This window comes from Thermobia domestica, chromosome 12 (assembly GCF_964235325.1).
Source record: "Thermobia domestica chromosome 12, izTheDome1.hap1.1, whole genome shotgun sequence".
NCBI lineage: Eukaryota > Metazoa > Arthropoda > Insecta > Zygentoma > Lepismatidae > Thermobia > Thermobia domestica.
Window position 1 is genome coordinate 70,887,040 of NC_137465.1, and position 21,519 is coordinate 70,908,558.

Sequence of the window (21,519 nt, forward strand, 5' to 3'; positions counted from 1 at the left end):
ATTGAAAACAATACATCTTTAGACATTTTCAAGAAGGTTTTGTGGTTATCTACTTGGCTTTTCAATGTGTAATTTGAATTTGATTTAGGGTATTTTGTGTTTTAAATTGCATATACTCTGTAGTTAAATTCTGGCACTAATTATAATAAACATTGGAACTAATTATAATACTACTTATAATACAATTTTGAAATAGCTTCGTATAATAGGAAATAAGATAAGCAAAATCATAATTATTGTTTATAAAAAATAATTAGCAAAATAACCAATTCTTCGACATCTCTACTGTGTGAGAAAGAAAATTTAAAACGTTTAATTCAGCATTTTTGTGGATGGTACACTATACACGTATTAGAGACATATGTGAGATTAGTAAGTAAATAGCATTTTTTAAATATAAGACTTACACAATAATTGACGACCGTCTCATATAGCCTCGCTGCTGAAAGGACGTTAGACTCAAACTCAAACATTAATCGACAAGAAAAAAATATATGAGAAAATTCGTAAGATCTTACTGCTCAAGCATTACTCTTCTGGATTTGCATATTAAGAAAATGTTCTTTGTACAACATCATTCCATCTCACACAGTATTTCAACTTAAAAAAACTCAAAATGTAGTATCTAGAACAGCGCTGTCCAAATGGCGGCCCGCGGGCGGCCCGCGGCCCGCCAAACCGTTTTCTACGGGCCACAAAGCTTCACGATTCACGATTTTTATTACTGATAGTATTCATTCGTTTAATGTTTCCACTCTTCTTTCAAAATAACACATCCATTTAGCGTTTCTATACAACAAAAAGGGCGCGAGCATCCACGGCAACAGCTTTTCCTAAAAACTGTGAGTTTGGTCGGAAAAGAGTGTCAATGTTTGATACTACTTATTTGTGTGAAAGTACATTTACCACCAAGAAAATTGTGAAGAATCGCTTCAGAAACTGCCTTGGAGATTCTTCTCTTTTACATCTCCTGCGACCCGCAACAATAGGAATGGATGTATATATCCCAGCCCTTGTAAACGCTGCTAGTCATCCTCATTTGTCACAGATTGAATAGGTAATATTTCAAATAGCTTTTTTATATTTTTTGTAGCATATTATTATTATTATTATTATTATTATTATTATTATTATTAATAATAATAATAATAATAATAATAATAATAATATTTAGCTGCGGCCCTCCATTTTACTAGTAAAGACGGTTATGGCCCTGAGGCTCATTATAATTGGACACCACTGATCTAGAATATCCCTTGCATATGGCCGTAGAAACAAAGTTCAAATGCAGAATATTTAAAATTGAATTATTCTGTTAATTAATATCTAGGTTAAATGTATTATTTGATGCATATAATCATGAAGTTATCATCTTAAACACATAAATAGCGAGATAATGTTAAATATAAAGTACATTTTAAAAACATAAAAGAATGAACGTTTTAGCAATTTCAAGTGCATAAAGATATGCATATGTACAAATGCATTACATAAGAATATGTACAGTACAATGTATATACAAATATTTAAAGTTCTTTCAATGTCACATTACCTAACAGATTCGCAAAGTAACGGTGAACAACAGTACAAAACAGCTGGCAGACGAACAATTACACAACATTATTTTCAGTTTTAAACGCCCTTGGACCAGATTTAAAAATAACACTAGTTAACAAATTTAAACTTTTTGTCTATTACATGAGAAAAATCACCCGATCTTAAAGGAACTTTTTGCGCTGAATTCGAATATGCACTCGGTTTTTCTCCATCACGTACAGTTTTCTCGTAACAGAGGGGTTTTCGGGAAATTCCCTCAAAAATTTCCCTTTTTCAGATATTTTATTCCCCTAGCTCCTGTCCCCTTACATATAGTAACATAGATATTATACCTAAGTATACCTTGATTTATATTTAATAAACCCTAAAAGTTTCGTAAAAATCGCTTTGTTCTTTCTAGAGAAATAAATATATTTGTATGTATACTGTGTGCACTGTTTATTGCACATGATAGTAATGCTTTCAGATCTCCTGAGTTGGGGTAAAAACGATTTGCTTTATTACTACAAACACAGACATAAAAATGAATATTTACAATAGTCAACAACACACTTGTATTGCTCTCTGTAAATTAGAAACGTGTATAAAAATAGAATGTACTTCCAACGTATATTTTTTTAAACGTACAGTATATGTATATCTTAATACATATATACACAATTCTCCAAGTTTTTTCGTTTTGTTAATGAAATGGTTATCAATATTTGTTATCAAATGTAACAGAATGCAAAAGAAAGAAAGAATGGAATACAGACTCATTGTTGACAACAATGAACTAATGCATTCTGAATTTTCCACTACGGTATCGTTTCCCCCCTCCCCCGCGCATTTCTTTCTTTCTTGTGTTCTTGACACCTGGTGAGGGAGTTTTGTACATTTTTATATTGACGTGTGATTTAACACTACTTCACTTTCAAAGTTGTCTTTGCTGCTAAGAGTGCTTTCATGTTTGATCTTAACAGCATTATACCCAACTAAGACCAGAAGTTTAGTTTGTGGTCAGTCCAATGGCGTCAAGAGGACGGCGTTCGTGTGTTAACTCACCAAATAGTTTTGTTATGTGTGTGGCCAGTTTGTAGTTAAAGGACAGTGTAGATCCATTACACCATCGGTGAAACTAGCATATTATATATATTTCGGATGTCGTGTGGGAGATCAGGACAAAACTTGGGCACCCAACATAATTTGTGAGTCGTGCTACGTCACTTTACTTGCATGGGCCAAATAGAAACGGAGGTTCATGAAATTTGCTGTACCAATGGTGTGGAGAGAACCCACCAACCATCTGGATGATTGTTATTTTTGTCTCGCAGTAGTTAAGGGACATTCTAAAAAAAGCAAATACACAATAAGTTATCCCAACGTTAAATCCGCAATTAGACCTATTCCGCACGGGGATGAACTTCCACTTCCCGAGCCCCCTACCAACTGGGAAGAGATATGGCCAAAAGACTCTGATGATGATCATGACCTTGATGAACCATCGACATCAACATGTACATCCAAGGATCCAACGTTCATCCCTGACTGTGTTCGCGAGCCACATTTCATCCGGCAATGTGAACTTAATGACCTAGTCCGTGATTTGCACCTGACAAAACAAGAGGCGGAACTTCTGGGATCAAGGCTCCAGCAGTGGAACTTATTGGATGCAGAAACGAAAATATCAGTGTACAGGAAAAGGCATGTTCAATTTTCAAGCTATTTCTCAATGCAAGATAATGTGTGCGTATGTACGCATATAAATGGGTTGATGGCGGAGCTAGGAATTCCTTACGTTCCAGAAGAATGGAGGTTATTTATCGACGCGTCAAAGGTCAGCCTTAAAGCTGTCCTTTTACATAATGGAAATAAAAAACCTTCTATACCACTTGCGCACTCAGTGAAGATTAAAGAATCCTATGACACCATGTCAACTTTGCTAAATCTTATAAATTACAAGGACCATTGTTGGCAAATATGTTGTGATCTCAAGGTAGTTGGTATTTTATTAGGACTGCAGTGCGGTTACACGAAGTACCAATGTTTTTTATGTTTATGAGATAGCCGAGCTGATGACAAACATTATGAAGTGAAGGAATGGGAACCTAGAGTGAATTACGTACCTGGAGAATGCAACGTCAAATACGCTTCTTTGGTAGATCCTAATAAGATATTACTACCGCCACTTTATATCAAGTTAGGACTTATGAAAAACTTTGTCAAAGCCATGGACACATCTGGTGAAGGTTTCAAGTATTTGCGAGATACGTTCCCTAACCTGAGTGATGCTAAGATTTCAGCGGGAGTGTTTATTGGTCCCCAAATTAGGAAATTAATGCTTGATGATAGCTTTGACAGCAAGTTAAACAGTGCTGAGCTAGCTGCCTGGACATCATTTAAGTGTGTTGTGCGCAACTTTCTGGGCAGTAACAAAGCTGAGAGTTACACAGGAATCGTACAGAACATGATACAGAAATACAAAGAGTTGGGTTGTAGGATGTCTTTAAAAATCCACTTTTTGCACTCCCACCTCAGCTTCTTTCCTGCTAACCTAGGTGCTCTCAGCGACGAACAGGGGGAAAGATTCCACCAAGATATAATGGCAATGGAGAAAAGGTACCAGGGACGATGGGATCCTTCAATGATGGGGGACTATTGTTGGGGTCTTGTTAGAGAATGCAACATTTCTTACAAAATAAGGAAGTAGTGTACGTTTTTGTAACCCAATGGAAGTTTCGTATATTGTGATAGTTTTGATTGTCTTTTCATGACCTTTTGGTACATTTGTATTATTGTTTATTGTAAATTGTCACTCTTGTAAATTATATTGTATTATATTTTATATATGTGTTTGTGGTAATAAAGCAAAACGTTTTACCTCAACTTAAGAGATCTGAAAGCATTACTATAAGGTGCAATAAACAGTACACACAGTATACATACAAACATATTTATTTCTCTAGAAAGAATAAAGCGATTATTACGAAACTTGGAGGGTTTGTTAAATATGAATCAAAGTATACTTAGGTATAATTTCTATGTTAGTATATGCAAGGGGACAAGATCTTGGGGTGTAAAATAAACGAAAAGGGAAATTTTGAGGGATTTTCCCGAAAATCCCTCTGTTACGGGAAAATCGTACGTGATGGAGAAAACCCGAGTGCATATTCGAATTCAGCGCAAAAAGTTCCTTTAAGAACAGGTATTTCCTTTTATGTAACAAAACCTTTGTTCACTAGTGTAATAATTCAACAGATTATCGTTACATACAAATCTGCAGTTGAAAATTTCAAAAACATGGAAGAGTGTTCAATATTTATTCTTATCAAGTTTTATAGGAGAGCATATTGCACGTTTACATGTATAGCTGCAGTATGCAACAAGAGAAAGTAGTATATTCATATAGCGAAACTCTACATAAATATGCTGTACTTGTATTCTATTCTTGCATACAATAACTACATAATACTTGTCTCATGTTATTTTCTTTGTTGTAAGTATAACTTGACAAATCAATGCTAAATACATTTAATACTTCCTCCAAATCCAAAGTTTAACGAATGCATAACATAATCTACATCAAAACCAACATACTAGAGTAAATCTTACTACAATGCTTAGGATGGCAAGACGTAGTGCTTTAATGGGACAGTACTTCTGTTTTTCCATCGTTATTACGATTATTTCCGTTCTAAACTCGGACAAAATGTTCCTTCTATGTACCTCTAATGGATGGATAATTCAATTAACTTTATTGTTGTTTAACATGGATCTAACATTTACCTAGGTGTATGTAATATGTGGGAACACTTATCACGTTTTTCATTTACCATTTTTTTTTATTCTGCAATTAACAAATATCGCACTTTGCTTTGAGAATATGCTCTCAAGTTTTCGAATTCAACTTTTAGGAGAGAAAGTAATCTTTTCTCTATACAAAAGAAGAAGTTCTGTCTATTTGACCGATCAATCAACTCCATAGCCAAACCACTTAAGTTAGAAACTTGAAATATTGGCACTGAATAGGATTTGTGACATAAGGTATGACTTAATGAAAGGTTTTTGGAAATTTGACGGGAAAGGAAGAGGAATTGTTGTGGTAATTATTAAAGTAAAATGTCCATGTCTCCAACCCTCTGAAGAGTAGAGACATGAAATTTGGTATATGGACTTCTCATTTAAAATAATTAGACACATGTTTCTGCATTTTTTAATAGTTCTCCTACAAGGTAAGAAAATAGGCGGGTAGAGATTGCAAGTGTTAAAATAAGACGGCCATATCTCGAAATCTGTTAAGGTTAGATACATGAACTTTGATATGTAGACTTTTCATTTAAAATAACTAAAGACGTGTTTATGACAAGAAACTCCATACATGGCAAGAAAACATGGCGGGAATAAAAAAGAGTGGGGTTTGCAGTTGTTAAAATAAGATGACTATATATAATGTGTGTTAGTTTAAATGTATGTATTGGTTTTTAAAACTGAATAAAGATAAGAGAGGGTCAAAGTGGTTCCTAAGATGCTTAAATTTTTAGCAGCTCTGGAAATACCCCTTTAAGTCTTTATGTTAGATGTGAAATTTGGTATTTACACATTTCAAAGGCTGAAATAAGAAGTGCGAGGCCGCAGTACAGGAAATTCTGGGATCTGAATGCGAAGCTCCCAGCTAGCCGAAGGCTAATCTCTTTTTATAAAAGAAGTACTGACTGATTAACGCCTAGGCCAAACCGCGTAAGTTAGAAACTTGAAGGAATAGGGGTGACACTCAGTATAGTAAAATATCCATATCTCCGAAAAGACATGACATTTCATATATGGGTTTCTCATTTGTAATAATTAGGTACGTGTTTCACAGTTCTTTTCTATGATTCTCGTAGAAGAAAAGAAAAAGACTGCAATCGATTTGCGCACACTTTAGGTCGTACTACTATAGGTATAAACGTCAAATTTGAACAGAATACTTCTTTTGACATGGATGATGGGATAAGGAAGGGATTATGGAAATACGTATCGTAACGGAGTAAAGAGTTTTTTTTTTTTGGTCAAGAATAGTACATTTCACAAATTCCCAAATTTAGACATATTAAATTTGGTACACATTTCGTTAAGAAATGTGTTTTAGCGTTTTCCAAAATATCGCTTCTAGAGAGGAAAGAGTTCTAAAATTCTTGAAGTCCCTCTTTTTATCTGAAAGTGCCGAATGTGAGGATTTGCTTAAGTTTCAAATTCAGCATATAAATTCTTCATTTAAAAGAACAGAAACGTGCTTTGGTGATTTCGAAACTTTTGCTCCTGATAGAAAATGGGAGATCTTTTCTACAATATCAGAATTTCCCTTTTTTTATTTGAGGAAGTACTGATACTCTTAATTAAAAATATTGGAATACGTGATTCATCGTTTTCGAAAAATCCATCTATCCATCCATCCAAGGGAAGAAAGGGGGACAGTTTCTATAATATCCAAATTTATTTATTCACACAGTGCTAACATTTAATTTTGATCTGAAAAATTCAACCCGGGGAAAGTTAGTACCATTAGATATACGATCGATTTTACTAAACAAGTAATTTTTAAACATGTCTTTCCCTGGGAGAATTAACTATAGCGCGTCATAACTCAAAATAAATCAGTTTCATGTATGGGGCAAAATTACGTTGAAAATTCGAGACCTTACATATATTTGTTTTACAAAATTAAGTTTCGGAATATGCTGAACAACATGCGTTTTTGAATAATTATAAAGACAGAAAAGAGAATAAAACATATTGAAATCCATCTCTACATTGTGTGCTGTTTAAAACAATTCCGAGTTTTTAGACTGATTACTGCTCGCATTTTCCTTTTCTTCTCCCTCTATACATCTATGATTGCGGCCATCAAAGAACAATAATTCAACTTTCTTCTACTTATCTTTGTATTGAAACAAAATTGAGTAAAGATAATTTCATTAATTTTTCGTCAATATTCAAAACGAAACCGAAACTTTCGGGACTGACTTTGGGCTGTTCTCGAATGACAGGTGTCCGTCTCGATCTCGGTCTCGTCGTAAGTCTTGACATGTTGAGCCTCGATCTCATCTCCACTTATAAACATCCCTATTGGTCTTGGACCAACTTTGAATGTTCACATCTTTGGACTTTGAATTATTTCCGTGTTGCCTTGAAATAATAACACTATACACTTTTTTTTTTATTTTATCCCGAAATTTATGTTCTGAAGAATTACTCTGGTGTTTTGTTGCCTCCTGAAATTAGAATACAAGATGCTAGTTGCTGCAATGCAGTCATAAAGTTGTGTGAGTTCTAAACTTTGTACAAGAGTGAATGTAACCACGTGTGCTTTGTGATTCACTGCAGAGGTGATAGAAAGCAGATTGAAAATAAAAGTCTTAAAGTGCACGGCGTCAACCGGTGGGTATATCGATTTGTTCCACTGACCACAAATAAAGAAGCAAACGTGGATGGATATACAACATAGACAAACAATAAAATACAAACACACACAAAAAAAACACGCATTTATAAAGTTGAGTCCAACAACTTCTGAGTTGCGTGACTGTGGCAATGAGATTTCTTTTTTCAATTAATCTAGGTTAATCACGGAATGGCTCTTCCTTGCCTGATTTCATTGTTTTTTAAATGGACTTCATATAAAAAATCAATGAAGTAAATGTTTTTCAAAAACTTTTTTAATGATGTGATTCAGTTTATTTGCAACAGCTACCATTTAATACTACTACTACTATTATTATTATTTAAAATAATGCATTTTCGATAATATTAATCAAGCTTCATGATTTTTGGATTTGAATTATGTTAACCTGAGAAAATTAAGAAATAATATACTGTCCTTTTATAAAGAGCAGATGGAAATTACATTAAAAATCCAATGACAATGCCAGGCGACATTTCTTTTTGTATTTTTAGCACTTCTTAATACTTTATGCAATAGAAGAGGTTCAATTCAATAATGTATTTGTATACTTTACTAACACATGTCTCAGTTATTTATATAATGATTTTATCTGTATCAAATGTGTCACTGAAATCGAGTCTAAAAGATAATTTAACCATGTTTTTACACATCAACACATTTCATGTAAAATGTATAAATGATACATACTTATGCATGATTACTTTTTGATGTTTGTAGTTTTATATATATATATATATATATGAAAACTTCTGTATGTGTTTGATAAAATCTGGAAAAAGTGTTTATTGCATTGTGAAAACTAAATAATTATTAGTTAAGTCTTTGTAAGTTGCCAGCAAAGTAAGTATTATTATTATAAGGTGCAAGAATATCAGAACTCGCATTAAGTGATCTGGCCCTGTTAATAAATAGCAATGTCACGTGTACATTACGTAAAAGAGAGTTTGGTTTGTATGGTGTAATATTTTCTCATTTAATATTGAAACCGAAAGTAGTAGTAGATTTCTGCAACTTTCGGTTTTAGTAGACAGATTAAAGTGGAGTTTGAATATATTCTTGAGACACTTAATTGATATGCTGAAAAGTGCTTCTCGTTATCTATTACCGTTTTTACTCTATAGCGATCAACGTTAAAACCGGAAGTTGTTGATTTCTGCCACTTCCGGTTTGAGTAGAAAGTTACTAGAGAATATGAAACTTATTCTTAGTACCATAAATCGATTTCAAAAATACCTTATCGATATCTCTAATCGTTTTTGCTCTATGTGGATCAATATTGAAACCGAAAGGTGTAGTGAATTCTATCACTTTCGATTTTAGTAGGGATTAAAGGATGGACGATGTATCCTTAGGATGCTTAATCGATTGAAGAAATCAGCTTCTTGTTATCCATTCCTATTACAATTTTTACTCTAACGTTCAACCGGATCTAGTGATCAACGTTAAAACCGGAAATATTTGATTTCTGCTACTTCTGATGGATGGCTAACTCTACGAACGAATTCGATTCCTAATTTATCCTCTACATTCTGTCTAAAATCGATTGTAATCCACCATATATAGTTCTTCAGATTTTTTTGTTTCCTGAACGGACGGACAGAGTCACACGGACAAATATACAAAGGAGTTTTTGTAAACCAACTTCTTCAAAACGATTTCAAACTCCTTCTCCTTCTTCTTCCCTTTTAAAATAATGATTTGGAAATAGAAACATTGTCATTTGTTTGATACACGACTATATTTTTAATAACGTGTTCAATTTTTAGCAGATGAATAGAAATTACTTACCAGCGAACCTTTTTAGAGAATTTAGGGTTTAGATTTCTGGGCTCTCGGCATCTACAGCGAACCTTTAGTCTTCATTGCAGAATATAACTACCAAACAGAACTAGACGTGTAACTTGGATGGAGAGTTCCTACGTGGCTAAGCGGTTAGCGTACTCACTTTTGGCGTGAGAGATCCGGGTTAGATTCCAGGCGGAGTTCATGTGGTTCGGATTCTACGATAATCAGTAGGTCCACGTCTCATATAGCCTCACTGCTGCCTCACTCATACAGCCAAGGGATAATAAACTCAAAATCAACTCAACTCAAATTGGATGGAGGCAGAAATTTGAGTTTATCCTTGTTAAGTTATGCATAATTAAAGTATATCGTTTGTGTTAAGGACTTATTAAACGTCAAATATAAAAACAATTCTATGTCTGTTTGCGTGAAAGACGGAACGATAAGTAATAAATTTGCTTTACAAATTACACTAATTAAATTATCAAAATCATACACATATCCGTTTACATTAAAAACATATTAACGATATAGTACGATATTAGCTTGAGCAGATAAAGCAAGTTACCAAAACAAACAAACAAAAACAAACAAAAAAAAACTAGCTTGGTTGACCTAAATTAATCTACTATAATGAATAACACAATTCATTGTACTAATACGATTTCATCAGCTAATTCAAGCATGCACTTGATATAAATAAATGTCTCCAAGAGGATGTCTAGAACAATAAAATCACATTCATTGTCATTCAGTGGAACACATTTTCTTTGAGAAACAAAGTGTAGTTGCAGAGAAAGAAGTTGTTCCAACGAGATTTTTATTTGTTTTCTTTCTCTGGACACTGGCCAAGTCTGTTGGTATTGACAACTCGTACACACAGATGGTAATTTGCTAGAACAATGACGGGAATGCAAACAAGTGCTAACAGAATTGCGGTTGAACAACATACCAACCATTTCATTGATAATGCTGTTTTATTCAATGGATCGTCCTGCTTCAATGAGAGTATATAATTCAATTTAAGTCTGATACCTGTCAGTACCACATATTTTCTGTTTATGCTCATATTCAGCTATGGTATAACCAACTAAATTTTCTAGGTTAAATGCCTACAAGAATAGATCTTTAAAACATAGTCGTTTATTGGAGGTAGTGTATTGCAATGTAATTCAAGTGGTTGTCAATTTACTCGTAAAATTAACTTTAAACATTATTTTAAAGAAAAAAATGTTTAAAGTATATTTCATGATTTAAAGATATGACGTTTCGAAAGCTATTGAAGATAGGAGCCACTATTATTCAAATGAATAGAAAATATTAGTACTAAGAAGGAACTGCTTCATTGAATAATATTTTGACATTCACACAGCAGAACAATATGATCACAACTTATCTTTAGTAACTGACATGTTCAGAAGTTTAATGTAATGAGTAAATTTAAGATATTAACTCAAATTTTCTATAAATTTGCTCACTAATAACTTCATAACGTTATAGGCTACAAGAACATCTAACCGTTCACGTAGCTTGTGAGTTAGTTGATATGTGGCCAGATCAGATAATAGACTCATATAGTGGCCATTTCCAGATGTCTAAAAGTACCTCGTAATTGTCTCATAATCATGGCCCAATCCAAATATTAAGTGCTCTAATTAGAATTAAGTTTGGAGTTACAGGTTTCATGGTTAATTCACGTTGTGATTATTCCCTGTTCGTGAAATTCAAGGCTTTTCTCCCCAAAACTGGTACTTTTCAAGAACACAAAATCAATCAGGATGACTGAAATAGACACACTTTGTACTGTATTTAAAACTTTGCTGTTAACAGAGACTCAAAGTTATAATTTAAGATAAACTATTGCAATAACATAAATAAGTAAATTGTGAATATGTTGCATTGCATTCTCTCGCTGGAGAATATGTGATAGAATTAGTTATGCTTTTCCTCTTTTAGTACTACTATCATCTTGTTCAGCATTTGCTAGGATACATGGTAGAGAACAAAGCTATCTCCATAAATGCTCGTTTAAAACGGGTCAAAATTGGAAAACATCAACAAATTGGTCAAATGGCTGTCCACGATTCTTAAACGGAAATTTTTCAAGATACTTTAGAAATAAATTTAGTTTTCATAACAACTTATCAGTGGTTACTCAAAGTTGAAATATTCTTTCTTTGCTAATAACGTATTAACATACTTGCTATTAACAATTAGAGAATTAGCTATTTACGTTCAATTTTCCGATGTGAGGAATTTGATATAAAATCACTCATTTTGGACACAATTGTTCAAGGGTATGAGCAAATTTTGAGAATTTTTAAGATCTGGCTAGAAATGTGCATAAATTTAACATGAACTAAAATTATGCTTATATAGATTAATAATAATAGAACAAATCATGGATAAACAGTACAAAAGAATAATTGAAACTAGAATGGAACCCTTTGAAAAGTTAGTAAAATGTACAACAAAAGAACTTCTGTACCCAGGGAAGAACAAAACGCGTACAGAATTGTATAAACTAAATTAAATTTCCTTTCACTTTCCACTCAAAAATTATATTTCCGTTAGCATACCTAGCAGTAGTATTAATTTAACAATATTCAGATTTTTGCAAATTTAAAATTTACTTTTAGAGATTTCTCACGTTTAAACGGAATTATCAAAGCAGATAACGATGTCATGTAATCCAATCAACTCAGAAAAATTTACATATAACTAACAGGAACAATAAGAACTGTTTTTTTTCTTCTTTTTAAAACGAAAATGTAATATATACACTATCGTTTCGATTACGAAATATCGCTTTGTTTCAGCTCAAGATCAAGAAAAAATAATTAAAAAACTTTCTCGAGTTTTATCGTTTTGTTTAGGTTTGTTGCTTTGTTCCCGATTCAGATAGTCAGAGAATTTACATTTAGATTCTGATTAATGGCTTTCGGGGAATAGTCATGAGTAAAAAATCATAGCGGGCGAAAGCCACGATGGACAAAAGCCACACAACAGGGTCGCGTACACTGAAGTTTTGCGAGCTACCAAGATCATTTACAGAAATGATAGGAGTGATAACCAATTTGGCTAGACTTTGACATTCTCTTAGAAAGATGGGAACGAATTTTTGGACGTTAATTTTAAATACTTGAGCAAGTTTGTCGTACTGTAAATAGGTATCAAAGTTTGTTGCTTGTTTTTATATCACGAACATCCATTCCAATATAACGAATATTAACTATACATATTATTTTCTTCAAGTAACCGCTTTCAAGAGGTCTATTTGCAAACTCTTCCCCTCTACTACTTTATTATTATTATTATTATTATTATTATTATTATTATTATTATTATTATTATTATTATTATTATTATTATTAGTAGTAGTAGTAGTAGTAGTAGTAGTAGTAGTGGTGGTGGTGGTAATAGTATTTTAATTTTTAATCTAGCAGTAACGAGATGTGACATAAGTTTTGTCTAGTTCTCCAAGATTTATCAGATGTCAGGGATGATCTTTCAGTGGCAAGTCAGGATCGTAATATTTCCTCACGATAAATGGCAAGATCAACGCCCTTTCAACTTTAACAGCGGGAAATATCTTAAATTTTAAGACAAATAGATTAATGGCAAGACAAATAGATTAGTGTGAAGTTAGAGTGGCCATCAACATGATATAAGGGAATATACGCGTACATATGAATGAAGATGGAATAAAATATTATTTTCCGTAGTAAAGCTATTAAAATAAAACACAGTAAATTAAGTATTATTTATTAGCAAATAAGTTTATTACTAATTCTTCGCACATTACTCGGTGTTCCAGATATCAGTAAATATATTGCTTGTAAACGTAAAGTGAACGTTACATTATAAATGCACAGATGCCTGCTAATTCATATGAATAGGTATTTGTTTAAACAACGCCGTTCACTATTTTAACGTAACAACTATCATTTTTACTGCTCTTAGGGAATCTGTAAGGTGCTTTTCTCCTTCATAAATATTATCTTTCAATGTTGTTTCAACTCTAAATACCGGCCTATCTCGGGATGTAATCGGGCGTATACGGGACTATATGATGTATGCCCATCTAACATTTGTATATATATGTTAGCACTACATCACTGGCCGTATCCATACAGAAAGCAGAATAGAAAAGAAAATCTTTAAAGTAGTGACTGACATTTCAACAAATACGATTCATATACAGTATACCTGGTAATCGCTAGCAAAATTTAACGTGACTATGCGTGATTTTTTTTTTCAATAACGTATGAATGAATGGACCTGTTTTGACATGATTTTTGATAACACAGGCTAATAAGTTCCTTTTACAATTAAGTAAACTACTCTTAATGGTTCGCTCATTCCCGAATCCTGAATAGGACACGTACTTTGCAGCGCATGCACAATTTATACTGCATACTTCATTCTTTACAGCTCGGTATATTTTTCCTGGACTAGTTACGATTTATAATTTAATTCGTACTAATAACAATTTATACCGCTTTAGTTGAGACCTGGAAGTGAATTTTATTCATAATCCGCTTATCCGTTGTCTCCTAGAGCGTATAATCAAAGAACGTTGACTAATGCACTGTTATTCTTTTTCTTGAAATAATAACTTTCGGTACTCACCCATCGGTTAGTAGAGATTGATTGATAACTGAGATCTCATCATCTTCGTTGTCATCGCTAGTGGGCGGGTCTTCGATCACTAGTGGCGCTCGTGGCCTGCAACAACAACAACATTTCTTTTACAAAAACATGATACAATTAAACTTTGACAAATGCATCTACATGAAGAAAGATCATAATAAAATTATATATAATTATAAGTAGATCTATACCTTATTTTGACAGATAATTTTCACACTATTTTTTTTTCAAATATTAATGCATATATTATCTGAGTATACAGTTTTGTAACAAACGTCTTTAAAAGTGAATTGTTTTTGTCACAAATTTATGCTTCCTAATAAGTTTGTGTTGCCAAGAAAAGGAGGGTTAATTGAAAATCTTCGTTCTACATGAAAAGTAAGAGGAACTTCACACTATTGTGCCAGATTTATATACTTCTATAACTTTCAACAGTGATTTATCGCTAAGTGTCTCTGAATAATCTTCTGAGAAAATACATATAGAGAAAAGTCATCGGAGTTCGCATCTTACTTTCACCAGACATGAGAATAGCTCGTTTAAAAATGAAATGAAATATTTCAGTTTTACGTCTAACGATTATGCCTGTTAGGCTAAAGGAGACGGTGATTATGAGAAATGAATGAAATGGTGGAATGAAGAAAGTGGGAGGAAACGGGAGAACCCCAAGAAAACCCACGAGCGCGATATTTGCCCACCACAAAGTCCACACGACGCGAACTGGAATCGAACCAGGGACCCCAAGCACCGGAGGTGAACGCTCTACCACTGAGCCACAAGGCCCCTATAACACGTTTAAGTTGCACCACAAAAGTTTCAGTATAATGACTTATGTTAGAAATGAAAGAAAATGAAATCTTTATTGTGACTCCATTGGATTCATACTTCGTTAGCTGAAGGAAATGCATGATTGAAGCAAGTGATTACTGAGGAAGAACTGGTGGAATGCGAAAGAGAGGAGAAATAGTAGAACTAACCCATGGACAGGATGTTGTTATCCACAAACTCACATGACATGGGATTAAACTAGGAGCTGCTCGGATTAGTGGTGAGTGCTCTATCACTGGACAACCGTCGCCTCTGGTTACTTACTTGCGAACCGAAAAATGAACTGAAGAATGTAGTGATCTATATACGAGGGAGGGTCAGAAACTATACTTACAAGGCCGATATTTCTGGAGTTACGTCTGTTATAGAAGAATGAGGAGTGTGCGATAATTTTAATACATTGAGTTGGCAACTGTACCGAGTTTCAGTGACCCGCCATCTGCGGCGCTAGTTGTATGTAAACACTAATGGCAACTCGTTTGAAAAACTGGTCTTGCGAAGAAGTATGTCCAGTTATTCGATTTCTGTGGGCGAAACAGGTACCCGCGTCTGAAATTCAGCGGCAGCTGGTTAAAGTTTACTGAGAGACTGTAATGTCTCGTCAACATGTCGCAGAATGGTGTCGAAAGTTTGCGGCTGGTAGAGTAAACGTCACCAATGAGGAGCGCAGTGGACGACGCAGCACCACCCATCAACAGATTTGAACGTAAGTCGAGTGGAGGAGCTGATTCAGAACAACAGAAGGATCACGTTACGGTATCTGATGGCAGAATTGGGAATGCTGTTCGGAAGCGTCCGTAACATTGTGCTTCACTTCAGAGAGGAGGTGAAACACTTCGTGACAAGACAACGTGGTTGAACACGCAAGGGCAGGATTTTTACCAGGAGGGAAACTTCAAACTCGCCGCACGATGCGACAAGTACCTTAACCGATATGTAGACTATGTCGAAAAATAACCTAATGTATGTACTACCTGTTGGCTGGGTCCTATGAAATAATATATATATACCGTGATTGCGGGCTCTGCAAAGTCAAGTACCAGCGTCATTTTCTGCGGTAATGCAGCAGGATTTTTACTTCCGCCTTATGTAATTTATAAGACCGACAACCTTTGGACAACATGGACAGAAAATGGACCCACTGGAACGCGTTACAATAGGAGTAAACACGGTTGGATAGACTCGGCAGTTTTTGAAGACTGCTTTATGTCTCATGTCCTGCCAACACTTAGGAAGCAAGAAGGGGAAAATGTCATCATTGGAGATAATCTGTCCTCCCATTTCAGCGTAAATGTCATCAAACTGTGTGCGGAAAATGATATGCACTTTGTGTGTTGCCACCAAATTCCTTCCACTTGACTCAACCTCTGGATGTTGCCTACTTTAGGCCTCTTAAAATGAAATGGAGGGATATTCTCACTAAATGGATACAATTAGATGCTGGGAAAAGACTGTCAACTCTGCCGCAAGATCAGTTTCCAATGGTGCTACTGGATTTGCTCCCAAATTTATCTGACAATTTAAAGGCCGGGTTCAAGAAGTGTGAAATATTCCCACTAAATAAAGAGGAAATCATGAGGCGATTACCTAATCAAGATAGAAGCACAAATTTGGATTTAGTTGGAGAAGCATTCCTGGCACAGCTTGAGGAGAAAAGGAATGAATTGGTCACCCCTTGCGCCAAGAGAAGGAAGAAATTGCAAATACCCCCCGGGAATAGTATTTACGAAAGTGACCTTCAGTCACAAGAATTGTCTACCAGCACACCTAAACAAGTTCGTCCATCAAAAAGGGAGAAACGACAAAAAAAGAAAAAAAAAACGAAAGGTGAAGACTGTTTTAGCCTTCAGTCATCAGGAGGTAGTGATCTATGTGCTTCTAGTACTGATGATGAAGTTACCAGTCATTTGGAACAAACTTTTTCCAGGAAAGAGAAGTTAAAGGTTAAACCTTCATTTCAAAATGTGGGGCAGGGGATTTTGTTCTTGTTCTGTGGAATGGGAAAGAATTTCCAGGTGTAATAATGAACATTTCGCCTGAAGGTGCCATTGTAGACTGTATGGAGCCTACAAAAAAGCCTGGAAATGGCCCAAAGAGAAGGACACACTTTTCTCCAAATGGCATGATATTACGACGAATATTAATCCTCCTCAGTTAATTAAAAAGGGGTTGTTTGTACTACGCTTCTGGGACTTGCAGCCTAACTACAATTCCTGAAGATGGCCCACGACAGATATGCCTCATTTTATTTTATGTTCGTAACTATGTATTATTTAATTTCAAATACTTCTCTTGGGCTAAATGTGAGAGTTTGTGCCATTACAGGAATCAATTCGTTTTTAGTAGCAACATGTTCTTGTGCCTACAAAATGTTGATAATACCTCTTAACATGTTCTATTTCTGTTTTGCAGTAAATAAAAAGTGTTATTCTTAGAACACCTACGTCCTACTTAGTCCCAGAGCAGATTTCAATAATTTTCTGTTAGAAAATATGGGGGTGGGTTTAAGTAGCCCGAACGCGAGTCTTCCTTGGACCTATGTTTTTATCAATCTCTTGTGCGTTGTTTTCAATATATGTAACTAAAAACGCCCTGGATATATACAATAATGTCTGTAGTTCTATTAATTATGGGTTACGGCAATTACTTTAGAGTTTTCGTGGATGAATACAGAACAAAAGAACGAATTTATTGCAAAATTGGGTCCAAGTAGCCCGCATCTACGATATATATATATATACTCGTTCCACTGTAAACTTTGTAACTTTACTTTCTGATCACTCCTCGTAGTCAAATTCAGGGAGACTAATGAATGTTTTGAATCCTGGTGATTTGGTTCCGTATACTTCACTATTATATCAATTATAATGCTATAGTCTAATATCGATAAACTATTGATAAAATCAAATTCAAGTTTAAAAAATCCTTTTTTAAATGTAGCTGTACGGCAAATGTGGCTGCGGGGCACGGTGACTCAGTGATAATTCGCTTACCTTTGGTGTGTGGGATCTCGGGTTCGATCCCCGCCCAATTAAGTTTGTGGTGGACAACATTGTGTTCGTATGTTATCTCTGGTACTCCCGCTTTCTCTGACATGCTCATCCCACCGATTCTTCCATCATCATTCATTTGCTTTAATCATCCTTCTCCCTTAGCCTAAAGGACATAATCGTAGGACGTTAAACTAACATTTTTCTTTTCATTTTTATATTTAACTTCAAAGAATATTTTTGAAGTGTTAGAGTAAAAATAATACATTGTTTTTCAGTACAAAACGATATTCATGCATCTCTCGAAAACTCATATCAAAAAAGCAAAAAGCTAAAATAATTTTCTGAGAAAATGCGTATCTAAAAACATGTTAGCAGTTCATAACTCACTCTCAACAAATATAGGAATAACTTGGTGAACGTTTGCGGTTGCATGAGCGCTGCAAAAACACCCAGTAACGTATAGATTATGACAGGGATCTTCTATTTCTCAATACAGACAAATACATTTATAGTTGCATCGCTCATTTTTTTCGCTTTGTTGCCATGTGGGTGCAATCTATTTCAATAAGGGTCCTTTTACATTAGGCAACTGGTTGCGCCACCGGTGGTAAATAGGTGGCGACACCACACTCTCGTGTATCGTGAATCAGTGGCGCAACCAAAACAAGACGAATATCTTCATGAGAAAATGTCTTCAGTGAGTGAAACCATGCTTCTCCTTGCCCTCTTGATAAAAAAAAGAGGAGGCTAAGAAAGAATAAAGTGTAAGAACACCCAATATTGATGTCAAGGGAAGATAAAGGTCTGTATTACACACTATTCAATTATCTTTGTGCGGACGACACTAAGTTTTCTAATTACAATATATATATATATATATATATATATATATATATATATATATATATATATATATATATATATATATATATATATATATATATATATATATATATGTATGTATATCCTCAGTGTTCACTTTATTGTCTATTCCTTTAAAATTCCGGCTTTTTAAAAAAAGGTAAATTATAGACTTTCAGTCAAGTGGCTACAGCATCTTCCCTATTTATCGTAGGATCAAGGTTCGTACCTCGTTTTTTTTTTCCATAGAGCAACCTTTCAAACCGTACCATTCACATTTCCGTATCATGTCTCTGAGATGGGAAATTTTGAGAGAAATCGGGATTTTTCTCTGGAAAAAATTTCAAATTTTGAGCCCTCTGGACTCCTCTGTGTTGACCAGACAACTGAAAATCAACTTTAAAATACCAAGGTGTGTACTAAATGTGTGTTTGAATAGTAAAGTCGGGAAAAATTCCACATAATGCTCCAGATTACTGCAAAAGACCCTGATCTTAGAATAAAAAAATGTCCTGAAACCTCTATTTATCCTAGGGTCATGTTTTGTACCTCATTCTCTTTAGAATAGAACAGCCTTTCAAACTACACCATTCAAATGTCTCTATCATGTACCTGAGGCGGGAAAATCGATAAAAAGTGGAATTTTTGGTTAAAAATGTCCGTTTGCTTTACCTTTTTGCTCCTCTTAACACACCCTTCCCCTGTGTTAACGCAGATATCTAAAAAAAACAATAAATGTTACTTGGTGGACTGAATGTTTGTGGAAAATTTCAATCTATTAAGTGCAAAAGTAAGCCCTCATAAAATAATAAAAATAGGCCTAACAAAAAGTATTTTTTAAAAGTTAAGACGTCATCACCTCCTATGTCTCGACGCAGAAAGGCGTGAAACCATACCTAACGTGTTCGATAATGCCTCTAGAATTGAAAAAGCAAATCGAAAAACGAAGTAAAAAGCTTTATTGGTTCTTTTCTAATCGAATAATGAAGACACTACTTCAGTACCTAAAAATAGATACTAGAACTTCAAAGGGCTATCAGTTTGCAATACCTTTAATATCAAAACCACTTGCTTTCACAGACCTCGACTCATTACTGCTGCATATTAACCATTCTATAAAATGCAAATAATTATCTCAATAGCTTTTAAATATATTGGCCAAATGAGTATAGTATTTGTCCCTTGTAGGAAAGGCGGTGATTTTAGAACAGAGACGGTATGTTTCAATTGATCAACTCAGGAAAGAGGGAGAGAGAAACTTCAGCTTAGAACACAGCGTGACCCAGTTCAGTTTATACATATTTGATGAAATGAGAAATGTATTTTATACGTACAATTCCAATTTTTAATCAAGAGCTTATTAACTGTTCTTAAAATTTTTATGATATTTTACAAGAGTGCATGTTTCATTACAACTATTAGTTCACGTTCGTGTTATTTGTCTTAGTTTGAAACTCTTTGTTTCTCAGGTTTAAAATATATCCAAGATATACTGAATAAGTTTCTAATATACAAAGCAATAGACGCACACGCTCATAACTTCGTAATTTCGGAGCGTTGCGAACAAAATATACAGAATGTCAAGTTTAAGAGTTAGCCAACTTCATAGTTTTTAACTATTTTACTTTTCCAGACAGGTAATTATAGTCGTGTCGCTCTATGAACTGTCCTCCAATCATGTATCACTACCGTCTAAAGCAGAAGACAGCGCTTCTCGTTGGCTACTGATGACTTTGTGTCCTTCAAAGTACTCGGCTGTTGCCATGTCAAGACAATAGGCAAAAGCTGTATAGTCGTAACTGATTGGGGATATTCACAGGTGTGCGACAAACTGCAACGCAGCAATAACCCCATGTGCTTCCATGTCAGCAAAGGTGAACAAGTGAGTTGGTCCAGGCCGGAAGTAACAGCGGCGGAATTATAGAAAAGAAACCATGAGGTTTATCTTGCCGTCTGCCATAGATGGACCTATCTGTAATTTCCTTGTATATTTTTAATACAAAGGAAGGTGAAATCCTATAGCATTGCATTTTCATAAAGATCTATTTTGTTTCATATTGGAATCTAGCATTATCTTTCAGTACCAACATTGTATAAGACTTAGAGCTACAATCTCAAGTGGGACCTGAATCACCGGACAAGTTATCGAGCTCTTGTCCAGATCGTCACAACACCGAATTTCTAGTCAGATTTCCTCAAAACCATGTCACCAGGGATGAAACATGATGTTTGTAGCACGATCTTCTTAATTACAGTCGTCAACATTAGTCGGTTCAGAGAAACGAAGACCAACCAAAGTTTCCATTAAGAAGTCACGAGTCAAGGCTTTGTTGATTACCAAGGGCCTCATTCACCACAGATTTGTTTCAGAGATAGTTTCTATCAAAAGGTTTTTGAGGCAACTCCTATGGTGAATGACCA

At 34.6% G+C, this 21,519-nt stretch overlaps 1 protein-coding gene across 1 annotated transcript in view; it reads right to left on the reverse strand.

Moving 5' to 3' along the window:
- Positions 1 to 21,519, reverse strand: part of LOC145665999 (uncharacterized) — a 600,563-nt gene that overhangs the window by 369,737 nt on the left and 209,307 nt on the right. Inside the window, exon 2 of the mRNA XM_081733104.1 lies at positions 14,396 to 14,491. Within this exon, the coding sequence (XP_081589230.1) occupies positions 14,396 to 14,491 (96 nt within the window). The remainder of the gene's footprint in view (positions 1 to 14,395; positions 14,492 to 21,519) is intronic.